Source organism: Puntigrus tetrazona, unplaced genomic scaffold (assembly GCF_018831695.1).
Source record: "Puntigrus tetrazona isolate hp1 unplaced genomic scaffold, ASM1883169v1 S000000520, whole genome shotgun sequence".
In the NCBI taxonomy this organism is placed as follows: domain Eukaryota; kingdom Metazoa; phylum Chordata; class Actinopteri; order Cypriniformes; family Cyprinidae; genus Puntigrus; species Puntigrus tetrazona.
In genome coordinates this window covers 723874-746740 of record NW_025048156.1, presented here as the reverse complement: position 1 = coordinate 746740, position 22867 = coordinate 723874, and the positions used below count along the sequence as shown (strand labels likewise).

General features: G+C 40.3%; 1 protein-coding gene and 2 pseudogenes across 1 annotated transcript; all 3 read right to left on the bottom strand.

Annotated features, from left to right (window-relative positions):
* Positions 1–373: 373 nt before the first annotated feature.
* LOC122334392 lies at positions 374–2577 on the bottom strand (annotated as a pseudogene).
* Positions 2578–6862: 4285 nt separating this feature from the next.
* LOC122334394 (zona pellucida sperm-binding protein 3-like) lies at positions 6863–9116 on the bottom strand. Its single transcript, XM_043232271.1, has 9 exons — positions 8969–9116; positions 8557–8888; positions 8014–8132; positions 7832–7935; positions 7585–7762; positions 7352–7469; positions 7191–7273; positions 7035–7129; positions 6863–6959 (listed from the first exon to the last, which is right to left on the bottom strand). Exons 1-9 carry the CDS (start codon positions 9075–9077, stop codon positions 6883–6885), a joined length of 1215 nt encoding a protein of 404 aa, XP_043088206.1. The 5' UTR covers positions 9078–9116; the 3' UTR covers positions 6863–6882.
* Positions 9117–12013: 2897 nt separating this feature from the next.
* On the bottom strand, positions 12014–14084 carry LOC122334389 (annotated as a pseudogene).
* Positions 14085–22867: the final 8783 nt, after the last annotated feature.

Here is a 22867-nt window from a genome sequence, read left to right as displayed (position 1 = left end):
GCTGAAATTTAGCAAGCAGAACCACCCAATAAAAGAATTGCAAGTCTCAAAAAACAAAAAAAAAGCTGTTCTGTTAATTCATCAGTTAGGAATCTAGGTGGACAGCAATCATGGCCCTTTGAAAACCATGTGTCTAGCATCTGCAGAAATGTTACACCATCTCAAACATCTGAATTGCGACCCATTCTCTCAGCGTCAGTTTACTGGATGCATCTGTATGCTTGACAACCCATTAAGAGCCTAAACTCTTAATCTCCAAATTACCATGATTGCCTCAGCATTTAAGCTTCTGTCATTACTGAAACCTCATTTAATACCCGTCAGTGCTTTGACCATGTTAAAAGGGCTACATGCCACACTCAAAAACCATGCATTAAATATGCTTCTCATTTATTAAACACCAGTTAAAGTCTTTTGTTGTTCTTGAACTGTCAAAGGACCAAGTAAGGCCTTACGTTGCCACTGGACATCTAGGAAAAGAGAAACTAGTTAGAGCACCAGAGTGAGAAGTAAAACCCCCCACCCCCCCACCACTCACCACCAAAGGGAGATGCAGCAACTCCAGCATCAGGGCCACATATTGAGTCACAGCAACTGCAAACCTGGTGGTTCCCATCAGCAGCAAACCACCTGCAAGCAAGAAATATCAGAAACTGCGTCTTCAGGGTATTAGCAAGTGCCAGAAACATACCCATTGGCAAATGAACAGGACTTGTGGACAGCGTCACTGGGTGTAGAAGCAAGGGTAGCATTCAGAAGACACGTTATGTAGATCTGCAAGGAGACGCATACAGAGAGGGTGATGATGGCGGTGTCAAACCAGAGCAGATGAACGAGTGCCAAATTCAATACATACTGATGGACTAGATCTGTTCTGGAACATGAAGGTCTCCAGCTGGAACCGGAGCTTGTCATCCTGGGATCGAGGCACGAAGTGGGAGCTGGAACCTGTGAGCTTGGCATCCACAAAGCACCTGATGTAAAGAACGCCATGTCAACTACTAGACCTTACACCACTTATTAGACAAAGTGGCTACAGGGAATGAACCAAGTTCAACAGCACCAGGTCACAGCTTACCCATGATTCTCAATGAAGGAATATCTCGGAAGGGAGGTTATGTCAGGTACTTGGGTGGCCACACAGCTGTCCACAAGCACACGCAGAGGGACATGGTTGTACACCTTCACAGACGCCTCAATTTTAATAACATCACCCAGGAAATACACGTTTGAAGGCCTCTCCTTAGGACCAGTCATCTGCAAGAAAGAACGGTTTAGGCACAGCCTCATTCATGGAGCACAAAGCCTAAAAGAAACTGCACCTACCCAACATGAGCTTCAGGGAGAAGACCAAGATGTCCTCACCAACCACCGTTGAGGCATAAGGGACCCAAGCGGGCATCAAGGCATTACTGCTTACATTCTGAAGCCTGCAGTTCCAGGAGTCACCCATTAACTGGTCTAGTTGTGCCACCAGAAGCAGCAACACCAAGTCAAAGATCACTTACCTGGGATAGTGGCACTGAACACCAATAACTGCACTATTGGTACGAGTAATCGGAGCGTCACCGAGAGCCACAGGAGTATAAGTGACAGAAAATGTGTAGACAAGCTCATCTGCAGTCATCTGTAAGAGACGGACATAGTTATGGGGACCAATAGCCAGGGTCCTTCTCGGAGGCATAAGTCACAGCAGGTAAGTGGCTGATACTTTCCTTAGTGCCAGTTTATCAAGAAAGTTTATTTGATGGAAACGTGGCCATTGACCTCAGCATTCAATTTTATTTCAATAATGAGAAGTGTACTGTCAAACTAAATCAGGTCAAAGAAAAGTTTTGGCAGTTTGGATCCGCTTAAAGCAAACTTAAGGACAACTTTGAGCTAACACTGCTCCAAGGCAGTTACACAATCTGAAGGGGTGTTCTAAAAATCCACCTGTACAGGATTCTCCTCCCACTTGGTTTCTTATTGAGCAGAGGTCAGGCTCAATAAGAAAGCAAGATTAAGTGTACTATAGCTAAATATAGTAAGGATAGTTTTACCGTCGTCACACTGTTGCAGTCCTGCAGTGCATATTCAAAGATGAGAACCTTGGCGTCTGGGTCTTGACCAACAACAGGACAGCCTCCCATAGACAGACCAGATGGCTGGATCAGCTGACCATTGCCAAACATGTCCTGCTGCACCTCCACATGAACCTGGCTCTCACTGCAAAGAACAGCTACACTACTGGGAGTCACAGGTTGCCTCAACTGGAAGTTGACCGCCACCTCGCTTGGCACTTCTGGGACAATGGGAAACCTCCAAGTCAAAGGCTTCACTGGAGCTTGCATCAGCTGCTTCTGCTGAAAATTAAGAGGGTCTTGTGCAACTCCTGTAGAGAGAAATAAAAATGCCACTTGCAAAGGATTTCAAAACGGATCATGATTAAGGAAAGGAACTATGGAAGCTAGACCTGAAGGCAGCTTGATGCCTCTTGGACTGTAACCAAACGTCCCCATGCTTTGTCTGGTCAAACAACGCAGTCACAACCAGCACAAACACACACTGCAGGAAGCCCATGCTGACAAATTCTGAGATGATAATCACAGGAGCTTGGCTTTGTCATTAAGTACAGCTTTGAATGAAGGTGGCTCCTCCCCTTTCAGGTTGATTGATTACATTTGATCCTCCTCTAGACCTGTAGAATTTATGCATTAGCAAATGACAAAATCCTAAAGGCAGGCTTTCTCAACCCTGGTTAACTATGCTACAAATTTTAGCTCCCACCCTAATGAAACACACCTGAACCAGCTAATTATGCTGTTCAGGATTACTTGTAAGCTACAGTCAGGTGCGTTTGGTCAAGACTGGTGCAAAACTCTGCAGGAGAATGGCTCTCCAGGATTAGGGTTAAGAACCCGTTCTTGAACGTCACTAGTTGATAGAAGGCTTGATAAGATTTGCTGACTATAACAAAGTTATGCCATATCATTTTGTTATGTTTGCATGCCTTACTGTCATACATAATTATATTCTACTCTGTTAATTAAAAGGGTGTTAATTAAAAGCCACTAACTGAATCTCACAATTACTAATTAAGTTGACAAAAATAAATAATACTTTTTTTTTCTTAATTTTCATTTATTTCTATTATGAAGGCAGCTCACAAACAGAAATCTTCACCTAAAACCATACACACAGTCCAACAAACAACATGAGAACAACCGTCTGAAATCTGACTAATATGATCAAATCTAGGTGTATTTGAAATATGTCTGTAAGAAAACCGACAGACAAAATCTATTAGTATGCAAAATAATTGCAAAGGGTTAGCACTACCATTTACAAACATAGAATGAGAACTGTATATTTGGTGAAGAAGGCCCGGCAGCGTCTATACCATCTGAGGCGCTTAAGGGACTTCAGACTCCCATCTCAGGTGCTCAGGAACTTTTACACCTGCACCATCGAGAGTGTCCTGACGGGAAACATCACCTCCTGGTTTGGAAACAGCACCATGCAGGACAGGCGAGCTCTTCAGAAGGTGGTGCGGTCAGCTGAGCGCACCATCCGCACTGAGCTCCCTGTGCTGCAGCACATCTACAACAAGCGGTGCTGTACCAGAGCCAGGAAGATCGTGGAAGACCTCAGCCATCCCAACAATGGACTCTTTTCTCTGCTGCGTTCAGGAAAGCGCTTTACCGTTCCCTGAAGGCAAACACAGAGAGAATGAGGAGGAGCTTCTTCCACTTGAGGCCATTCGAGTCTGAACCAGAGAACACCCAGCACCTAATTACTGGGATTCCCATGTTCACTCCCTCTTTCCCAGATACTCGCCACTTACTTTGGACAATTGCACTAGCCACTTTGCACTGGACATTCGCACAGCCACTTTTACATTTTACACTTATATTTTATATTCTACACTTATTTACATTTTTTTAAACTTTGCACACTTTTTTATACATATTTTTATACATTATTTTATATTTATATATATTTAAATTCTGTTTTCTGTTTTCTATTTTTGATGCTGGACGGTTGTAAAAAACATTTCACTGCATGTCGTACCATGTATGTATGTGTATGTGACAAATAAAATTTGAATTTGAATTTGAAATGTGGTTGTTAAACACCTTGGGTATATATTTTGAAATGTGGATCTGTGAAATAAGGGCTGTCTGGTCCCTGTATAATCAGAGTAAGAGCTTGGTTTGCATTGCTGGCAGTAAGTCAGACTTGTTCCCAGTGCATGTTGAACTCTGACAGGGCTGCCCTTTTCACTGGTCCTGTTCATTATTTTTATGGACAGGATTTTTAGGCGCTGGAGGGGTCCAGTTTGGTGACCACAGGATATCGTCTCTGCTTTTTGCGGATGATAATGTCCTGTTGGCTGCATCTGGCCAAGTGTGCACTGGGGCGGTATGCAGCTGAGTGTGAAGCGGCTGGGATGAGAATCAGCACCTCTAAGCCTGAGGCCATGGTTCTCAGTCGGACAAGGGTGGCTTGCCCCCTTCAGGTTGGTGGGAGTTTGTGCCTCAGGTGGAGGAGTTTCAGTATCTTGGGGTCTTGTTCACGCGTGAGGAAGGATGGAACGAAGATTGACAGACGGATTGGTGCAGCTTCTGCATTAATGTGGTCGCTGTACCGGTTTGTCATGGTCAAGAAGGAGCTGAGCTGCAAGGAAGCTCTTGATTTACCGGTTGATCTTATCTCTACTCTCACCTATGGTCATCAGCTTTGGGTCATGACCGAAAGGATCAGATCCCAGATACAAGCGGTGGAAATGAGTTTCCTCCGTGGGGTGGCTGGGAGCTCCCTTAGAGATAGGGTGAGGAGTTCAGTCACTCGGGAGGAGCTTGGAGTAGACCCGCCGCTCCTCCACATCAAATGAAGCCAGCTGAGGTGGCTCGGGCATCTGTTCCGGATGCGTCCTGGAAGCCTCCCAATGGAGGTGTTCCAGGCATGTCCCACCAGGAGGAGGCCCTGGGAAAGACCTACGACATGCTAGAGGGACCATGTCTCTCGGCTGGCCTGGGAGTGCCTCTGTGTTTCCCCAGAAGAGCTGGAGGAAGTGTCTGAGAAGGAAGTCTGGGTGTCCCTGCTTAGACTGTCGGATAAGCGGGAGTAAATGTAATGGATCTGTGAAACGAGAAACGTTCATACATTTAAAAAGTTTTGAGGTAAAAATTGATGTTTGCCTTTTTTTTTAAAAAAAAAAAAGGTTGAATTAACTATCAGAAACAAAACAAAAAACAAGCAGTGCCAGTCATCCAACTTTTCAAAGAAATTACATCATAAAACCAATTTCATTTAAATGCGATAGTGTGTGCAATCTTATAAACTTGTGTGGCTGTAATTATTTTTCTCAAAAGTTACGACTCGCATTAATCTATGGGATGGGAGTAAATTTAAAATAAAAGCTTCTTAAATCAATTAAACAATGTATAATGTTGCTTTATGAGTTTCAGAAAAAATGCCAATAAGAATATTAGTCCTAAGAACCAGCTATAATGATAATTCATTGTCTATAGCATGATGCTGTGCTCAAGAGGAGGATCAACACAAACGCAGTGAAGATACTCTCAGACCTCTTCCACAGTTAGACATCCTGCAAAACTCTCAGAAAACCCGTCAGGGTGGATGTTTGGTGGTTTAAAAAAAACATAAGATCTGTGTCAGGATACAACCATTGTTCAATAGATTAATACCAGCCGATTTTGACAGGTTTATACTACCACTGAAAAATGTTAATAAAATAAATTAGGCAAGGCAAGTTTATTTATATAGCACATTTCATACACAATGGTAATTCAAAGTGCTTTACAAGAGAGGAAATAATATAATTACAAGATTTAAATAAAAACACTGATTTAAGATAAATTGAATTTAAGCAAAAAGAGATTGATTTAAAACAGTTTAAAATAAAAGCAAACAAAAATTAAAAGTATGTTCTAGACTTTTCTTTAAGACCCTTAAAACCTAAACTTGCAAAATCTGAATGACCTCTTTGAGAGATTTTAGGTTAAAACAGATCTGGGAAAAAAAAAAAAAAAAAAAAAAAAAACTTAGTAGTAGTAATACCCTCGGATGTCATGCCCACAGACTCCTGGCTAAACTTCAAAGCCATACTCTTAAAGATTCCATGAGTCCTATCACAGACCTCCTAACTTAGCTCAAACTGAGTGAAGAAAAGAAACTTATCTTAGTGAGGAGGTGGAGATGATCTCATTGCGAGCTATGACAGTCTTTTGAAGACTAATTGGTTGTTCAAGAAGGGAATAAAAGAGCACTTTTACCTCTTTCTCTCTTACACACATTATATATAGTCTAATTTTTTTTTTTTTTACCATGCATTCATTCTTGTCGTATTTTATAGGAAACAGCAACATATGTTTTTGAAAGTGCTGCAACTGCTTGTGATCACTTATAGATTGAATTATTCAACCTGCTAAATGTAGTGATTACTTTTATTTCTGAGCGGTGACAGATATTAGCATGTCTTTAATGAGAGAGAATGAGATCACAAACGTTGTCTAATAAAAGCCTCTTAGAATCTTGCCTTGGAATTTAGCGCCAACCCTGATAAAACCCAACTGATCTAATCATCATGGAGACATTGATTAGGATGTTCATATGTTTGATTGGGGTTAGAGAAACTCCGCAGTGCATTAGACCTCCAGGACAAGATCTGAGGATTCCTGGTCGATCTAGAATCATTAACTCACAGCATTTCTTCTCCCTCAGTTTCTTTCAACCATGTAGCCTTGCTTCTTGCATTGATGGAAGTTGTGGATAACTCAAGGGTTTGTTAAATCCAAATTGATCTTGAGGGTTCCTTTAGAGAATTCTTAAATCAAGCTTAAAACAAACACAGAAGTAAAGGTTTTCTACTCTTTATTAAACACCAGCTACAGCCTTTGTTTGCTGTTGAACCACTACAGGTCCAAATGAGGCCATGCCTTGCCACTGAACACCTAGAGGGCAAAAAAAAAAAAAAAACCTCAGAACTGTACTCAGTATCAAAAGCTATTGTCAAAGTAGCTACCTACCACCAAAGGGAGGAGAAGCTGCAACTCCAGCATCAGGGCCACATGTTGAGTCACAGCAACTGCAAACCTGGTGGTTCCCATCAGCAGCAAACCACCTGCAAGCAAGAAATATCAGAAACGGCACCTTCAGGGTGTTAGCAAGTGCCATAAACATACCCATTGGCAAAGGAACAGGACTTGTGGACAGCATCACTGGGTGTAGAAGCAAGGGTGGCATTCAGAAGACACGTTATGTAGATCTGCAAGGAGACGCCACAGAGAGGGTGATGAGGGTGTCAAACCAGAACAGATGAACGAGTGCCAAATTCAGTACATACTGATGGACTAGATCTGTTCTGGAACATGAAGGCCTCCAGCTGGAACCTGAGCTTGTCATCCTGGGACCGAGGCACGAAGTGGGAGCTGGAACCAGTGAGCTTGGCATCCACAAAGCACCTGATGTAAAGAATGCCATGTCAACTACAGGATCAAACCACCAGACCTTACACCACTTATTAGACAATGGCTACAGGGAATGAACCAAGTTCAACAGCACCAGGTCACAGCTCACCCATGATTCTCAATGAAGGAATATCTCGGAAGGGAGGTTACGTCAGGTACTTGGGTGGCCACACAGCTGTCCACAAGCACACGCAGAGGGACATGGTTGTACACCTTCACAGACGCCTCAATATTAATAACGTCACCCAGGAAATACACGTTTGAAGGCCTCTCATAGGACCAGTCATCTGCAAGAAAGAACGGTTTAGGCACAGCCTCATTCATGGAGCACAAAGCCTAAAAGAAACTGCACCTACCCAACATGAGCTTCAGGGAGAAGACCAAGATGTCCTCACCAACCACCGTTGAGGCATAAGGGACCCAAGCTGGCATCAAGGCATTACTGCTTACATTCTGAAGCCTGCAGTTCCAGGAGGCACCCATTAACTGGTCTAGTTGTGCCACCAGAAGCAGCAACACCAAGTCAAAGATCACTTACCTGGGATAGTGGCACTGAACACCAATAACTGCACTATCGGTACGAGTAATCGGAGCGTCACCGAGAGCCACAGGAGTATAGGTGACAGAAAACGTGTAGACAAGCTCATCCTCAGTCATCTGTAAGAGACTGACATAGTTATAGGGACCAATAGCCAGGGTCCCTCTGAGGCATAAGTCACAGCATGTAAGTGGCTGATACGTTCCTTAGTGCCAGTTTATCAAGAAACAGGGTGGGGTTCTTTATTTGGATGGAAACGTGGCTATTGACCTCATCATTCAGTTTTATTTCAATAATGAGAAGTGTAATTTGAAACTTAATCAGGTCAAAGAAAAGTTTTGGCAGTTTGGATCCGCTTAAAGCAAACTTAAGGACAACTTTAAGCCAACACTGCGCCAAGGCAGTTACATAATCTGAAGGGGTGTTCTAACATTCCACCTGTACAGGATTCTCCCACTTGGTTTCTTATTGAGCCGAGGTCAATCTCAGTAAGAAACCAAGATTAAAGTGTACTGTAGCTAAATATAGTAAGGATAGTTTTACCGTCGTCACACTGTTGCAGTCCTGCAGTGCATATTCAAAGATGAGAACCTTGGCGTTTGGGTCTTGACCAACAACAGGACAGCCTCCCATAGACAAACCAGATGGCTGGATAAGCTGACCGTCACCAAACATGTCCTGCTGTACCTCCACATGAACCTGGCTCTCACTGCAAAGAACGGCTACACTACTGGGAGTCACAGGTTGTCTCAACTGGAAGTTGACCGCCACCTCGCTCGGCACTTCTGGGACAATGGGAAACCTCCAAGTCAAAGGCTTCACTGGAGCTTGCATCAGCTGCTTCTGCTGAAAATTAAGAGGGTCTTGTGCAACTCCTGTAGAGAAATAAAAACACTACTTGCAAAAGGATTACAAAACGGATCATGATTAAGGAAAGAAACTATGGAAACTAGACCTGATGGCAACTTGATGCCTCTTGGACTGTAACCCAAACTTCCCCATGCTTTTGTCTGGTGAAACAACACAGCCACAACCAGCACAAAAACACACTGCAGGAAGCCCATGCTGACAAATTCTGAGATGATAATCACCAGAGCTTGGCTTTGTCATTAAGTACAGCTTTGAATTAAGGTGGCTCCTCCCCTTTCAGGTTGATTGATTACATTTGATCTTCCTCTAGACCTGTAGAATTTATGCATTAGCAAATGAGAACATCCTAAAGGCAGGCTTTCTCAACCATGGTACACTGTCCTACAAATTTTAGCTGCCACCCTAATCAAACACATCTGATTCAGCTAATTAAGCTGTTCAGGATTACCTTTAACCTACAGTAAGGTGAGTTTGATCAAGACTGATACAAAACTCTGCAGGAAAGTGACCCTCCAGGATTAGGGTTGAGGTTGGGGAATATAAAAAATGCCTGCCAGAAAACTGACAGACAAAATCTGTTAATATGCAAAATGCTTGCAAATGGTTAGCACTCCATTTACAAACATAGAATGAGAACTGTATATTGTGTCATCACTTTCCATAAAATTAATTAGTAGTTTATTAGGATCAAAAGGAAATGATGATAATGTGGCGTGTGAGAATCTGATGAATTCAATCTTTTAGTCATTTAAATTATATGATAACTACATAGACTGTATAAAACTACTTGGTTGGCATATAGCTTTCCTTCTGGATCCCCAAAGCAAAGTTTTGTGCTCTTTGCAAGTAAAAACATTGTTAGTTTCTTGAACATTAAAAACAACATGTAAGAGATGTGGTTGTTAAACACCTTGGGTAAATATTTTAAAATGTGGATCTGTGAAATGAGAAAAGTTCATACATACATTTGAAACGTTTTCTGAGGTAAAAATTTATTTGTTCGCTTTTTTTTTTAAAAAAAGAAGGTTGAATTAACTATCAGAAACTAAACAAAAAAACAACCAATACCAGTCATCCGACTTTTGAAAAATTACATCATAAAACCAATTTCATTTAAATGCGATAGACAGTGAGCCTTAAGACAATGTGTGTAATCTTTTAAACTTGTGTGGCTGTAATTATTTTACTCAAATGTTGAAGTGAAATGTATATTTGTACTTTACAATTTGCAATAATCTATGGGATGGGAATAAAATTAAAATTAATGCTTCTGAAATAACCCAAATAAACAATGTATAATGTTGCTTTATGAGATTCAGAAAAATGCCAATAAGAATATTAGTCCTAAGAAGCAGCTATACTGATAATTCATTGTCTATAGCATGATGCTGTGCTCAAAAGCAGGATCAACACAAAAACACTGACGATACTCTCAGGGGGGTATTCCAGAAAGCAGGTTATGTGACATACCTGAGTATGTTTAAGGATTAATTCGTGGATAACCTCAACTTTCGGTTCCAAAACGGAGGTAAGTTTCTGGGTATGTAACCATAGCAACTGACTCTCTGAAGATAATCTGCTCGGGAGCAGGTTATGTTTCAGTGTAATTTCGTTTCAGAAGGTTGGTGATCATGGCGTGCCCTTTTGAGGAGGATCCTGTGGACGTAGAAGCACAAATTATACGTTTTTTCATCGGAGATGGTTATAAGACCACGTATTGATGTATTTGCATACCCTAATGAATATTTGAAAGAGCGTTATCATTTTTCAAAAGATTCCTTAGTTTAACACGTCTTTTAAAACCGCATAAATTTTAATAAAAGTATGTTGTAGACTTTTCTTTAAGACCCTTAAAACCTAAACTTGCAAAATCCAAATGACCTCTTTAAGAGATTTTAGGTTATTAAATCAGCTCTGGAAAAATATAGCATTACTTGAGTAGTAATACCCTCAGACATCATGCCCATAGACTCCTGGCTAAACATCAGGGCCATACTCTTAAAGATTCCAAGAATCCTATCACAGACCTCCTAACTTAGCTCAAACTGAGTGAAGAAAAGAAACTTATCTTAGTGAGGAGGTGGAGATAATCCCATTGCTGCTTTTACCTGTCTCTTACACATTATATATAGTCTATTTTTTATTTAACATGCTGTCATTCTTGTCGTATTTTATAGAAAACAGCAACATTTCTTTTTGAAAGTGCTGCAACTGCTTGTGTGATCACTTATAGATTGAATTATTCAACTTGCTAAAAGTGTTAGGGATTACTTTTATTTCTGAGCTGTGACGGATATCAGCATGTCTTTAAAGAGGTCACAAACGTGGTCTAAGGCAAGGTTCCTAAAATCTTGCTCTGATAAAACCCAACTGATCTAATGATCATGGAAACAATGATTAGGATGTTCATATATTTGATTAGGGTTAGAGCTAAACTCTGTAGTGCATTAGACCTCCAGGGCAAGATCCGAGGAGTCCTAAATCGGTGTAGCATCATATTAACTCACAACATCTCTTCTCCCTCATGTTCTTTCAACCATGTAGCCTTGCTTCATGCATTGATGGAAGTTGTGGGTAACTAGAGTTTGTTAAATCCAAATTGATATTGGGGTTTTGAAGTGGAAACCAGTGGCCACCTTGAAGCATTAAAGTTAAAAATGGACAAGGATCAGAGTGTGGTCCTGAACGCAATTAGTGAAACTGGTCTAAGAAACAGAACCAGGTTTTTACACCAATTCCAGGCATTAAATGCTCATTTAAAACTGGTGTTTCCCTGTTACCAAAAAGCCTTACGTCAGTAGAGGTTGTGCAAGTTTAGCACCTAAAATCAAGTGGGCAAGACTGGCATTGATACTTGAACTGAGGGTGCCTTTATCATGCATATTTAAAACCAAAATGGGAGGCCTTCATTCTAGTCCAGAACACTGTCAAACATGCAATCTAGAGGACAAACCATTCTGTTACCTACAAGGTAGTTTACCACTTAAGATGCAATGCAAGAGACCTACAGTGCTGCAAGGAAGGCACAAACGCCAAATCATTGAAAACACCCATTGTCTAGGTATGCCACTCTAATGGAGTACCCCCTTGGAGAATTCTTAGTCAAGCTTAAAACAGACAAACACAGAAGTAAAGGTTTACTCTTTATTAAACACCAGCTACAGTCTTTGTTTGCTGTTGAACCACTACAGGTCCAAATGAGGCCATGCCTTGCCACTGAACACCTAGAGGGGAGAAAATAAAATAACCCTCAGAACTGCGCTCAGTATCAAAAGCTATCATCAAAGTAGCTACCTACCACCAAAGGGAGGAGAAGCTGCAACTCCAGCATCTGGGCCACATGTTGAGTCACAGCAACTGCAAACCTGGTGGTTCCCATCAGCAGCAGACCACCTGCAAGCAAGAAATATCAGAAACGGCACCTTCAGGGTGTTCGCAAGTGCCATAAACATACCCGTTAGCAAAGGAACAGGACTTGCGGACAGCGTCACTGGGTGTAGAAGCAAGGGTGGCATTCAGAAGACACGTTATGTAGATCTGCAAGGAGACGCCACAGAGAAGGTGATGAGGGTGTTAAACCAGAGCAGATGAACGAGTGCCAAATTCAATACATACTGATGGACTAGATCTGTTCTGGAACATGAAGGCCTCCAGCTGGAACCGGAGCTTGTCATCCTGGGATCGAGGCACGAAGTGGGAGCTGGAACCCGTGAGCTTGGCATCCACAAAGCACCTGAGGTAAAGAACGCCATGTCAACTACAGGATCAAACCACCAGACCTCACACCAATACTTAGATGAAGTGGCTACAGGCAATGAACCAAGTTCAACAGCACCAGGTCACAGCTTACCCATGATTCTCAATGAAGGAATATCTCGGAAGGGAGGTTACGTCAGGTACTTGGGTGGCCACACAGCTGTCCACAAGCACACGCAAAGGGACATGGTTGTACACCTTCACAGACGCCTCAATATTAATAACGTCACCCAGGAAATACACGTTTGAAGGCCTCTCATAGGACCAGTCATCTGCAAGAAAGAACGGTTTAGGCACAGCCTCATTCATACAGCACAATACCTAAAAAGAAACTGCACCTACCCAACATGAGCTTCAGGGAGAAGACCAAGATATCCTCACCAACCACCGTTGAGGCATAAGGGACCCAAGCTGGCATCAAGGCATTACTGCTTACATTCTGAAGCCTGCAGTTCCAGGAGGCACCCATTAACTGGTCTAGTTGTGCCACCAGAAGCAGCAACACCAAGTCAAAGATCACTTACCTGGGATAGTGGCACTGAACACCAATAACTGCACTATTGGTACGAGTAATCGGAGCATCACCGAGAGCCACAGGAGTATAGGTGACAGAAAACGTGTAGACAAGCTCATCCTCGGTCATCTGTAAGAGATGGACAGTTATATGGTGAGGCATATGGAGTTAAGTGGCCACTTTCTTCATGCCAGTTTATCAAGGTGTTCCCTCTTGGATGGACACATGGCTATTGACCTCACATTCATCAATAATGAGAAGGTACTTTGTCTTTTGACCTGGCTCAGTTTAAGAAAGCCAAGATTAAGTGTCCTAGAGATAGTATAGTAAGCACAATCTGAAGATAGTTCAGAAGCCAAGAGTAAATGTACTATAGCCATCACCACACTGTTGCAGTCCTCACACTGTTGCAGTCCCTGTAGTGCATATTCAAAGATGAGAACCTTGGCGTTTGGGTCTTGACCAACAACAGGACAGCCTCCCATAGACAGACCAGATGGCTGGATGAGCTGACCATCACCAAACATGTCCTGCTGTACCTCCACATGAACCTGGCTCTCACTGCATAGAACAGCTACACTACTGGGAGTCACAGGTTGTCTCAACTGGAAGTTGACCGCACCTCGCTCGGCACTTCTGGGACAATGGGAAACCTCCAAGTCAAAGGCTTCACTGGAGCTTGCATCAGCTGCTTCTGCTGAAAATTAAGAGGGTCTTGTGCAACTCCTGTAGAGAGAAATAAAAACGCCACTTGCAAAGGATTTCAAAACAGATCATGATTAAGGAAAGAAACTATGGTAGCTAGACCTGATGGCAGCTTGATGCCTCTTGGACTGTAACCCAAACGTCCCCATGCTTTTGTCTGGTCAAACACCACAGTCACAACCAGCACAAAAACACATTGCAGGAAGCCCATGCTGACAAATTCTGAGATGACAATCACAACAGCTTGGCTTTGTCATTAAGTACAGCTTTGAATTAAGGTGGCTCCTCCCCTTTCAGGTTGATTGATTACATTTGATCCTACTCTAGACCTGTAGAATTTATGCATTAGCAAATGAGAACATCCTAAAGGCAGGCTTTCTCAACCATGGTACACTGTCCTACAAATTTTAGCTGCTACCCTAATCAAACACATCTGATTCAGCTAATTAAGCTGTTCAGGATTACTTTTAACCTATAGTAAGGTGAGTTTGATCAAGACTGGTGCAAAACTCTGCAGGAAAGTGGCCCTCCAGGATTAGGGGTTGAGGTTGGGGAATATGAAAAATGTCTGTCAGAAAACTGACAGACAAAATCTGTTAATATGCAAAATGCTTGCAAATGGTTAGCACTCCCATTTACAAACATAGAATGAGAACTGTATATTGTGTCACTTGCCATAAAATTAATTAGTAGTTCATTAGGATCTAAAGGAAATGATGATAATGTGATGTGTGAGAATCTGATGAATTCAATCTTTTAGTCATTTAAATTATATGATAACTACATATAGTTAGACTGTATAAAACTACTTGGTTGGTATATAGCTTTCCTTCTGGATCCTCAAAGCAAAGTTTTGTGCTCTTTGCAAGTAAAATTTACACCAGTATAGGTTTCTTGAACATTAAAAATGACATGTAAGAGATTTGGTTGTTAAACACCTTGGGTAAATATTTTAAAATGTGGATCTGTGAAATGAGAAAAGTTCATACATACATTTGAAATGTTTTCTGAGGTAAAAATTTATGTTCGCCTTTTTTTAAAAAAAAAAAAAAAACGGTTGAATTAACTATCAGAAACTAAACAAAAAAAAACAACCAATACCAGTCATCCGAATTTTGAAAGAAATTACATCATAAAACCAATTTCATTTAAATGCGATAGACAGTGTGTCTTAAGACAATGTGTGTAATCTTATAATCTTGTGTGGCTGTAATTATTTTACTCAAATGTTGAAGTGAAATGTATATTTGTACTTTACGACTTGCAATAATCTATGGGATGGGAATAAAATTAAAATGAATGCTTCTTAAATAACTCAAATAAACAATGTATAATGTTGCTTTATGAGATTCAGAAAAATGCCAATAAGAATATTAGTCCTAAGAAGCAGCTATACTGATAATTCATTGTCTATAGCATGATGCTGTGCTCAAAAGCAGGATCAACACAAAAACACTGACGATACTCTCAGGGGGGTATTCCAGAAAGCAGGTTATGTGACATACCTGAGTATGTTTAAGGATAAATTCGTGGATAACCTCAACTTTCGGTTCCAAAAACGGAGGTAACTTTCTGGGTATGTATGTAACCATAGCAACTGACTCTCTGAAGATAATCTGCTCGGGAGCAGGTTATGTTTCAGTGTAATTTCGTTTCAGAAGGTTGGTGATCATGGCGTGCCCTTTTGAGGAGGAACCTGTGGACGTAGAAGCACAAATTATACAACGTTTTTTTTTCATCGGGAGAGGGTTATAAGACCACGTATTGATGTGTTTGCATACCCTAATGAATATTTGAAAGAGCGTTATCGTTTTTCAAAAGATTCCTTAGTTTATTTAACACGTCTTTTAAAACCGCACATCGTAAATGTGACAAACCGCGGTTCTGCGCTAAAACATTCTGTGCATAGCACTTAGGTTTTTGTGTCTGGCCATTTTTTGTACAGTGTGGGCGATTCGAGCATGTGGGAAAGGCAACTGTATGTCGAGCCGTTCGTTCAGTATGTCTGGCACTTAAACAGTTCTTACCCACGGTACAGTTCCCTGGCCATAAACCTCTGCTTGTTATTAAAGACGAATTCCACAGAGTGGCAGGTTTGTCCTTTGTAGTAAAATCTATGACACATATTTAATCATATTATTTATATCTATACATGTATTCATTATGCGCACACACACTTCATACTTCCATAACTTTCTGTTTCAGGGTTTCCAAATGTAATTGGGTGCATTGATGGCACTCACATTCCTATTAAAGCTCCATCAATAAATGAGGAGACTGTTAATGAAATCTGTTTATAGTATCAATGTGCAGGTAACAACTTAATTTTTTCTTCTTAAAATCATTAAAGTCATTACTTTTTCCACTAACAAGGTAATATGTGAAGCAACCCAAATAACTACCAATGTCGAGGCAAAATGGCCAGGATCTGTGCATAATGCCAGAATTTTCCATGAGTCATCATTAAAGCCAGACATTTCAGCAGGGTAGGTTTTACTTTATACAAATTTTGTTCCTTTTACTATATTTGTGTTGTACACTTCAATCATTACAGGACAGTACAATGGTTACTTGTTGGGGGACAGAGGATACCCTTGTCTGCCCTATTTAATGACACCCAACCCTGGACCACAGACACGCTTTAACCTGGCTTACAGCCGAACACGGGCCAAGGTGGAGATGACTATAGGGATCCTCAAATCTCGGTTTCAGTGTCTGCGTGGGGCCCGGGTTAGTCCAGAGAGGGCATGCGACATTATAGTGGCTTGTGTTGTGCTTCACAATATTGCCACTATAAGAGAGAGAGCCACCCTCCTTGTATTGAGGAAGATGGCCCAGAGGAACACCTACAGATTTTACAGGCCAACAGAGACGGAAGACTTTTGAGAGACAGGATCTGTCAAAATTACTTTTATTAGTTTTTTTGCACTGGTCTGCCAGGCAGTTTTTTGTTTTTTTTCAAAAAAAAATAAAAATAAAAATTTTTTTTTTTATGTTGCTTTATATAATATATATATATATATTTAATATATAAATATATATATTTTATATATATATATATATATATATATATATATACACATATATACACACACACAACACTTAACATACAACAGATTATTCTGACAGAATATTCAGACAAGTTCTCACCTTAAGGTGATACTCCAGTAATTCAATTTCAAATGTTGCCTTTTTAACGAGGAGCCTTTTCTCTTCCATTTGAAGCTGTATAAGGTCCATCTCCATGCCACTTTTCCTTATTTGTTTTTGAAGATGGACCTTATACAGCTCCTTTGCTGGCAACTAGGAAGGAGGAAAAAATGTAATAAATGAGATTGTTTGGTCAGACAATATAATTAATATGGACACCTGGACACAAATTGTTACCCTGCTTAGATGTGTGCTGAGGTTGAAGGACCCTCATCTGCGGGCAAATCCCTAGGTATGTACTGTGAAAGGACAATGACAGTTTGTTACTCTAATGCAAAAAAGGGCAATACATTATAATGGAATACATAATACCTCAATGGATCTACCAGCATTGTCCACTTCTATCACAGCAGATGTGGTGTCTTCATCTTCATCATCTTCATCCTACAGGAGAAATATTCAAGTATACATTATTTGGCAAAAAAAACCCTAAAAGCAACTAATGGTACCAGACAACAAATCACTTACAACTGTGACAGACTGTGTTCTTTCTGGAGGGTTAGTTAGACGGGATTCAGTCTTCTTTCTATTAGCTACATGACAGAATGAATATACTAAATCCTGTTATAATAATAGTTCAGTAATTGTGTAATCAAATATTACCTTTTTGCAGAATGTTTTTGTGTTTCATTTTGACATTTTTGACAAGCCAACTCTCTTGCTTTAGCTGATGCAGCTGTATTGCTTCTTTTAATATTATTGGCTTAAACTCCTCATAAGCATGCATTAAAACCTCTAACTCCGCTCGGTGAAATACGCCGCTCTCTTTTTCGCTTTGAGTTTCCATGGTGACTCGTGAAATCGGAGATCCATTGAAAATGTCTTTATATATGCACCGTGCATGCGCCGCATTAACTCTGGGTAACCAGTCGGAGGTTGATTAAACTAACTCTTCTCAGGTGTTTTGGAACCGACATACTTATGGTATGCCTGTCTGGGGTAAATCAACCCAGAGGTTATGATTTATCAAATGGTAAGTTAACCAAGCTTTCTGGAATACCCCCCTGACCCCTTCCACAGTTAAGACATCCTACAAAACTCTCAGAAAAGACGTCAGGGTAGATGTTTGGTGGTTTACAAAATGTAAGATCTGTGTCAGGATACAACCATTGTTCAATAGATTAATACCAGCTGATTTTGACAAGTTTATACTGTGAAATTTTAATAAAATACATTTTAATAAAAGTATGTTGTAGACTTTTCTTTAAGACCCTTAAAACCTAAACTTGCAAAATCCAAATGACCTCTTTAAGAGATTTTAGGTTATTAAATCAGCTCTGGAAAAATATAGCATTACTTGAGTAGTAATACCCTCAGACATCATGCCCATAGACAGCTGGCTAAACGTCAGGGCCATACTCTTAAAGATTCCAAGAATCCTATCACAGACCTCCTAACTTAGCTCAAACTGAGTGAAGAAAAGAAACTTATCTTAGTGAGGAGGTGGAGATAATCCCATTGCTGCTTTTACCTGTCTCTTACACATTATATATAGTCTATTTTTTATTTACCATGCTGTCATTCTTGTCGTATTTTATAGAAAACAGCAACATTTCTTTTTGAAAGTGCTGCAACTGCTTGTGTGATCACTTATAGATTGAATTATTCAACTTGCTAAAAGTGTTAGGGATTACTTTTTATTTCTGAGCTGTGACAGAGATATCAGCATGTCTTTAAAGAGAGGTCACAAACGTGGTCTAAGGCAAGGTTCCTAAAATCTTGCTCTGATAAAACCCAACTGATCTAATGATCATGGAAACAATGATTAGGATGTTCATATATTTGATTAGGTTAGAGCTAAACTCTGCAGTGCAGAAATGGAAACCAGTGGCCACCTTGGGGTTTTGAAGCATTAAAGTTAAAAATCAATCAATCAATCATTTTTATTTATATAGCGCTTTTAACAACACAGGTTGCATCAAAGCACTGTACAGTATAATGACAGGGATGTATAGTGACGAGAGTGACCAATTTCTTATTAAATGCAGAGACGGTCTCTGTAGTCAATTCAACGATAGTCACTAGAAGTTAAGTGTCCCCAACCAAGCAAGCCAGAGGCAACAGCGGCAAGGAAACAAAACCCCATGCATACAGAATGGAGAAAAAAAACCTTGGGAGAAACCAGACTCAGTTGGGGTCAGTTCTCCTCTGACCGGACGCCCAGCACTCAACTTCCAGTTCAATTTTAAAACGCAGCTGTGTCAGGTAGTGTAAATGACTTAGTGTGTGCATGCGTGTGTGTGTGCATCAGGATCTGGTGATCTGTCACGGGCGCATCTAGGTGTTCTGGTCTCTGATGAACATAATCTCTGGGTGCTGATCCACCATCTAGTCTGGATACAAACTGTGAAAACAGATTGAGAAAGAGACAGGACTAATATTAGCGTAGATGCCATTCTTTTTATGATGTCACAAGTACATCGTATTGTAGGAGTAGTGTTCCCGGTTCCAGCAAATCTAAGTAATGCAGCCTAAAAATCCTTTAACGGATTTGAATAATAAAAGGTGTGTTGGTGTGTTATGTGTAGGCTAAGTTAAAAAGATGTGTCTTTAATCTAGATTTAAACTGGCAGAGTGTGTCTGCTTCCCGAACAGAGTTAGGGAGATTGTTCCAGAGTTTAGGTGCTAGATAGGAAAATGATCTGCCACCCGCAGTTGATTTTGATATTCTAGGTATTATCAAATGGCCAGAGTTTTGAGAACGCAGCGGACGTGCAGGACTATAATGTGATAAGAGCTCGCTCAAGTATTGAGGAGCTAAACCATTCAGGGCTTTATAGGTAATTAATAAGATTTTAAAATCTATTCGATGTTTGATAGGAGCCAGTGCAGTGTTGACAGAACCGGGCTAATATGATCATACTTCCTAGTTCTAGTAAGGACTCTAGCTGCTGTGTTTTGGACTAGCTGAAGTTTGTTTATTAAGCGTGCAGAACAACCACCCAATAAAGCATTGCAATAATCTAACCTTGAGGTCATAAACGCATGAATTAATATTTCTGCATTAGAGGTTGAAAGCATAGGTCGTAATTTAGATATATTTTTAAGATGGAAAATGCAGTTTTACAGATGCTAGAAACATGATTTTCAAAGGAAAGATTGCGGTCAAACAGCACACCTAGGTTCCTAACTGATGATGAAGAATTAACAGAGCAGCCATCAAGTGATAGGCTGTGTTCTAGATTATTATATGTGGGGTTTTTAGGTCCAATTATTAGCACCTCTGTTTTTTCAGAATTTAACATTAAGAAGTTACTCATCATCCAGCTTTTACATCGACTATGCATTCTGTTAGATTCTCAATTTGGTGTGTATCACCAGGCTGCGCTGAAATATAGAGCTGAGTATCATCAGCATAGCAGTGAAAGCTAACACCATGACTCCTGATAATATCTCCCAGAGGTAACATGTAAAGGTTGAAAAGTAACGGTCCTAGCACTGAGCCTTGAGGAACTCCATATTTCACTTTTGATCGATATGATACCTCCTCATTTAATGCCACAAACTGATAGCGGTCAGATAGATATGATGTAAACCATGCTAAGGCGCTTCCTCTAATGCCAACATAGTTTTCTAGTCTATCCAAGAGAATGTTGTGATGGATAGTATCGAATGCCGCGCTAAGATCTAATAGCACTAATAACGAGATAAAACCACGATCAGATGATAGAAGCAGGTCATTAGTAACTCTAATGAGAGCAGTCTCAGTACTATGGTACGGTCTAAAACCTGATTGGAAATCCTCACAGACACCATTTTTTCTAAAAAGGAATACAGTTGTGAGGATACTACCTTTCTAGTATCTTTGACAGAAAAGGAGATTAGAGATTGGTCTGTAATTTACTAAGTCTTTGGGATCAAGATGTGGTTTCTTAATGAGAGGTTTAACTACAGCCAGTTTAAAGGTTTTGGGAACATAACCTAATGACAATGATGAATTAATAATGTTCAAAATAGGATCTATGACTTCTGGAAGCAGATCTTTTAATAGTTTAGATGGAATGGTCTAACATACATGTTGCTGGTTTAGATGATTTAACAAGTTTGTACAAGTCTTCTTCTCCTATAATAGAGAAAGAGTGTAATTTTTCCTTAGGGGATCTAAAGCTCATTATCTGATGTGAAACTGTAGTTGTGGCTGCATAGTTACAATTTTATCTCTGATGGTATCAATCTTAGAAGTAAAGAAATTCATGAACTCATTGCAGCTATACTCTTGGGGCATATTAGCACCTGCTGATGCTTTATTTTTTGTTAATTTAGTCACTGTACTGAATAAATACTCGGGGTTGTGTTTGTTTTCTTCTAAAAGGGATGAAAAATAATCAGATCTTGCTATTTTTAATGCTTTTCTGTATGACAGCATACTCTCCCGCCAGGCAATACGAAATACTTCTAATTTGGTTTTTCTCCACCTGCGCTCCATTTTCCGGGCTGCTCTCTTTAGGGTGCGTGTGTTGTCATTATACCATGGAGTCAGATTGTTTTCTTTTATCTTTTTTAAGTGCAAAGGAGCAACTGTATCTAAAGTGCTAGAAAAAAGAGAGTGCATAGTTTCTGTTACATCAAGTTTTTGCATCGTATTGGATGAGCTAAGGAATTGAGATAAGTCAGGAAGGTTATTTAGAAAGCTTTCTTTTGTGGTGGAAGTGATGGTTCTACCATACTTGTAATAAGGTGCAGAGTTTACAGGTTTAACTATACAGAGTTCACACAAGACTAGATAGTGATCTGAAATGTCATCACTTTGCTGCAGTACTTCAACCATTTTAACATCTATTCCATGTGACAGTATTAGATCTAGAGTATGATTTCTACAATGAGTAGGTCCAGAGACGTGTTGTCTAACCCCAATGGAGTTTAAAATGTCTAAGAAAGCTGATCCTAATGAGTCTTTTTCATTATCAACATGGATATTAAAATCGCCAACAATTAAGACTTTATCTGCGGCCAGTACTAACTCAGTTAGAAAATCAGCAAATTCTTTAATGAAATCTGTGCTGTGCCCTGGTGGCCTGTATACAGTTGCCAGTACAAACATGACAGAAGATTTATCACTAGCACATGATTCTGTAGATAATGTTATATGCAGCACCAAAACTTCAAATGAGTTATACTTAAAGCAGGCCCTCTGAGAAGTACTAAGAATATTGTTATAAATTGTAGCAACACCTCCCCCTCTACCTTTTAAACGTGGCTCATTTTTATAGAAATAATTTTGGGGGGGTAGATTCATTTAGAGTATAATCATCTGGTTTTAGCCAGGTTTCTGTCAAAGCAAATCTAGCTTCTGATCATTGATCAAATCATATACATAAAGTGCTTTTGTGGAAAGTGATCTAATATTTAGCGAACCAAGTTTTATCGTTTGCTTATTTGAATTATAGGTACTTTTAATTTGTTGGACATTAATTAAATTGCTTTTGATTAGGTTTGGACGTTCTCTGCATATTCTAATTCGGGGAACAGACACAGTCTCTATAGTGTGATATCTAGGTGAAAGAGTCTATGTGCTGAGAATTAACTGCCTTCTGTGACGTGAGACAGCTAGCAGACGGTCGGTTTAGCCGGTCTGTCTGCTTCCTGACCTGGGCACTAGTTGGTCATGTTGGAGCTATAAGACTATATGCCATATTTCTAGATAGAAGAGCGGCACCACCCCAAGAGGGATGAAGACCATCTCTTTTCAACAGAAAAATGGACAAGGATCAGAGTGCGGTCCTGAATGCAATTAGAACCAGGTTTTTAACACCAATTCCAGGCATTAAATTCTTATTTAAAACTGGTGTTTCCCCGTTA

Excerpts from the sequence above, each read along its gene's own strand:
- LOC122334394 (XM_043232271.1), bottom strand. The coding sequence starts at position 9,077 with ATGGGCTTCCTGCAGTGTGTTTTTGTGCTGGTTGTGGCTGTGTTGTTT. Across the intron at positions 8,133-8,556 it reads ACTGCAACAGTGTGACGACG|ATGACTGAGGATGAGCTTGT; the intron begins GTAAAACTATCC and ends AGTCTCTTACAG. Across the intron at positions 7,130-7,190 it reads TCCTGTTCCTTTGCCAATGG|GTGGTTTGCTGCTGATGGGA; the intron begins GTATGTTTATGG and ends TCTTGCTTGCAG.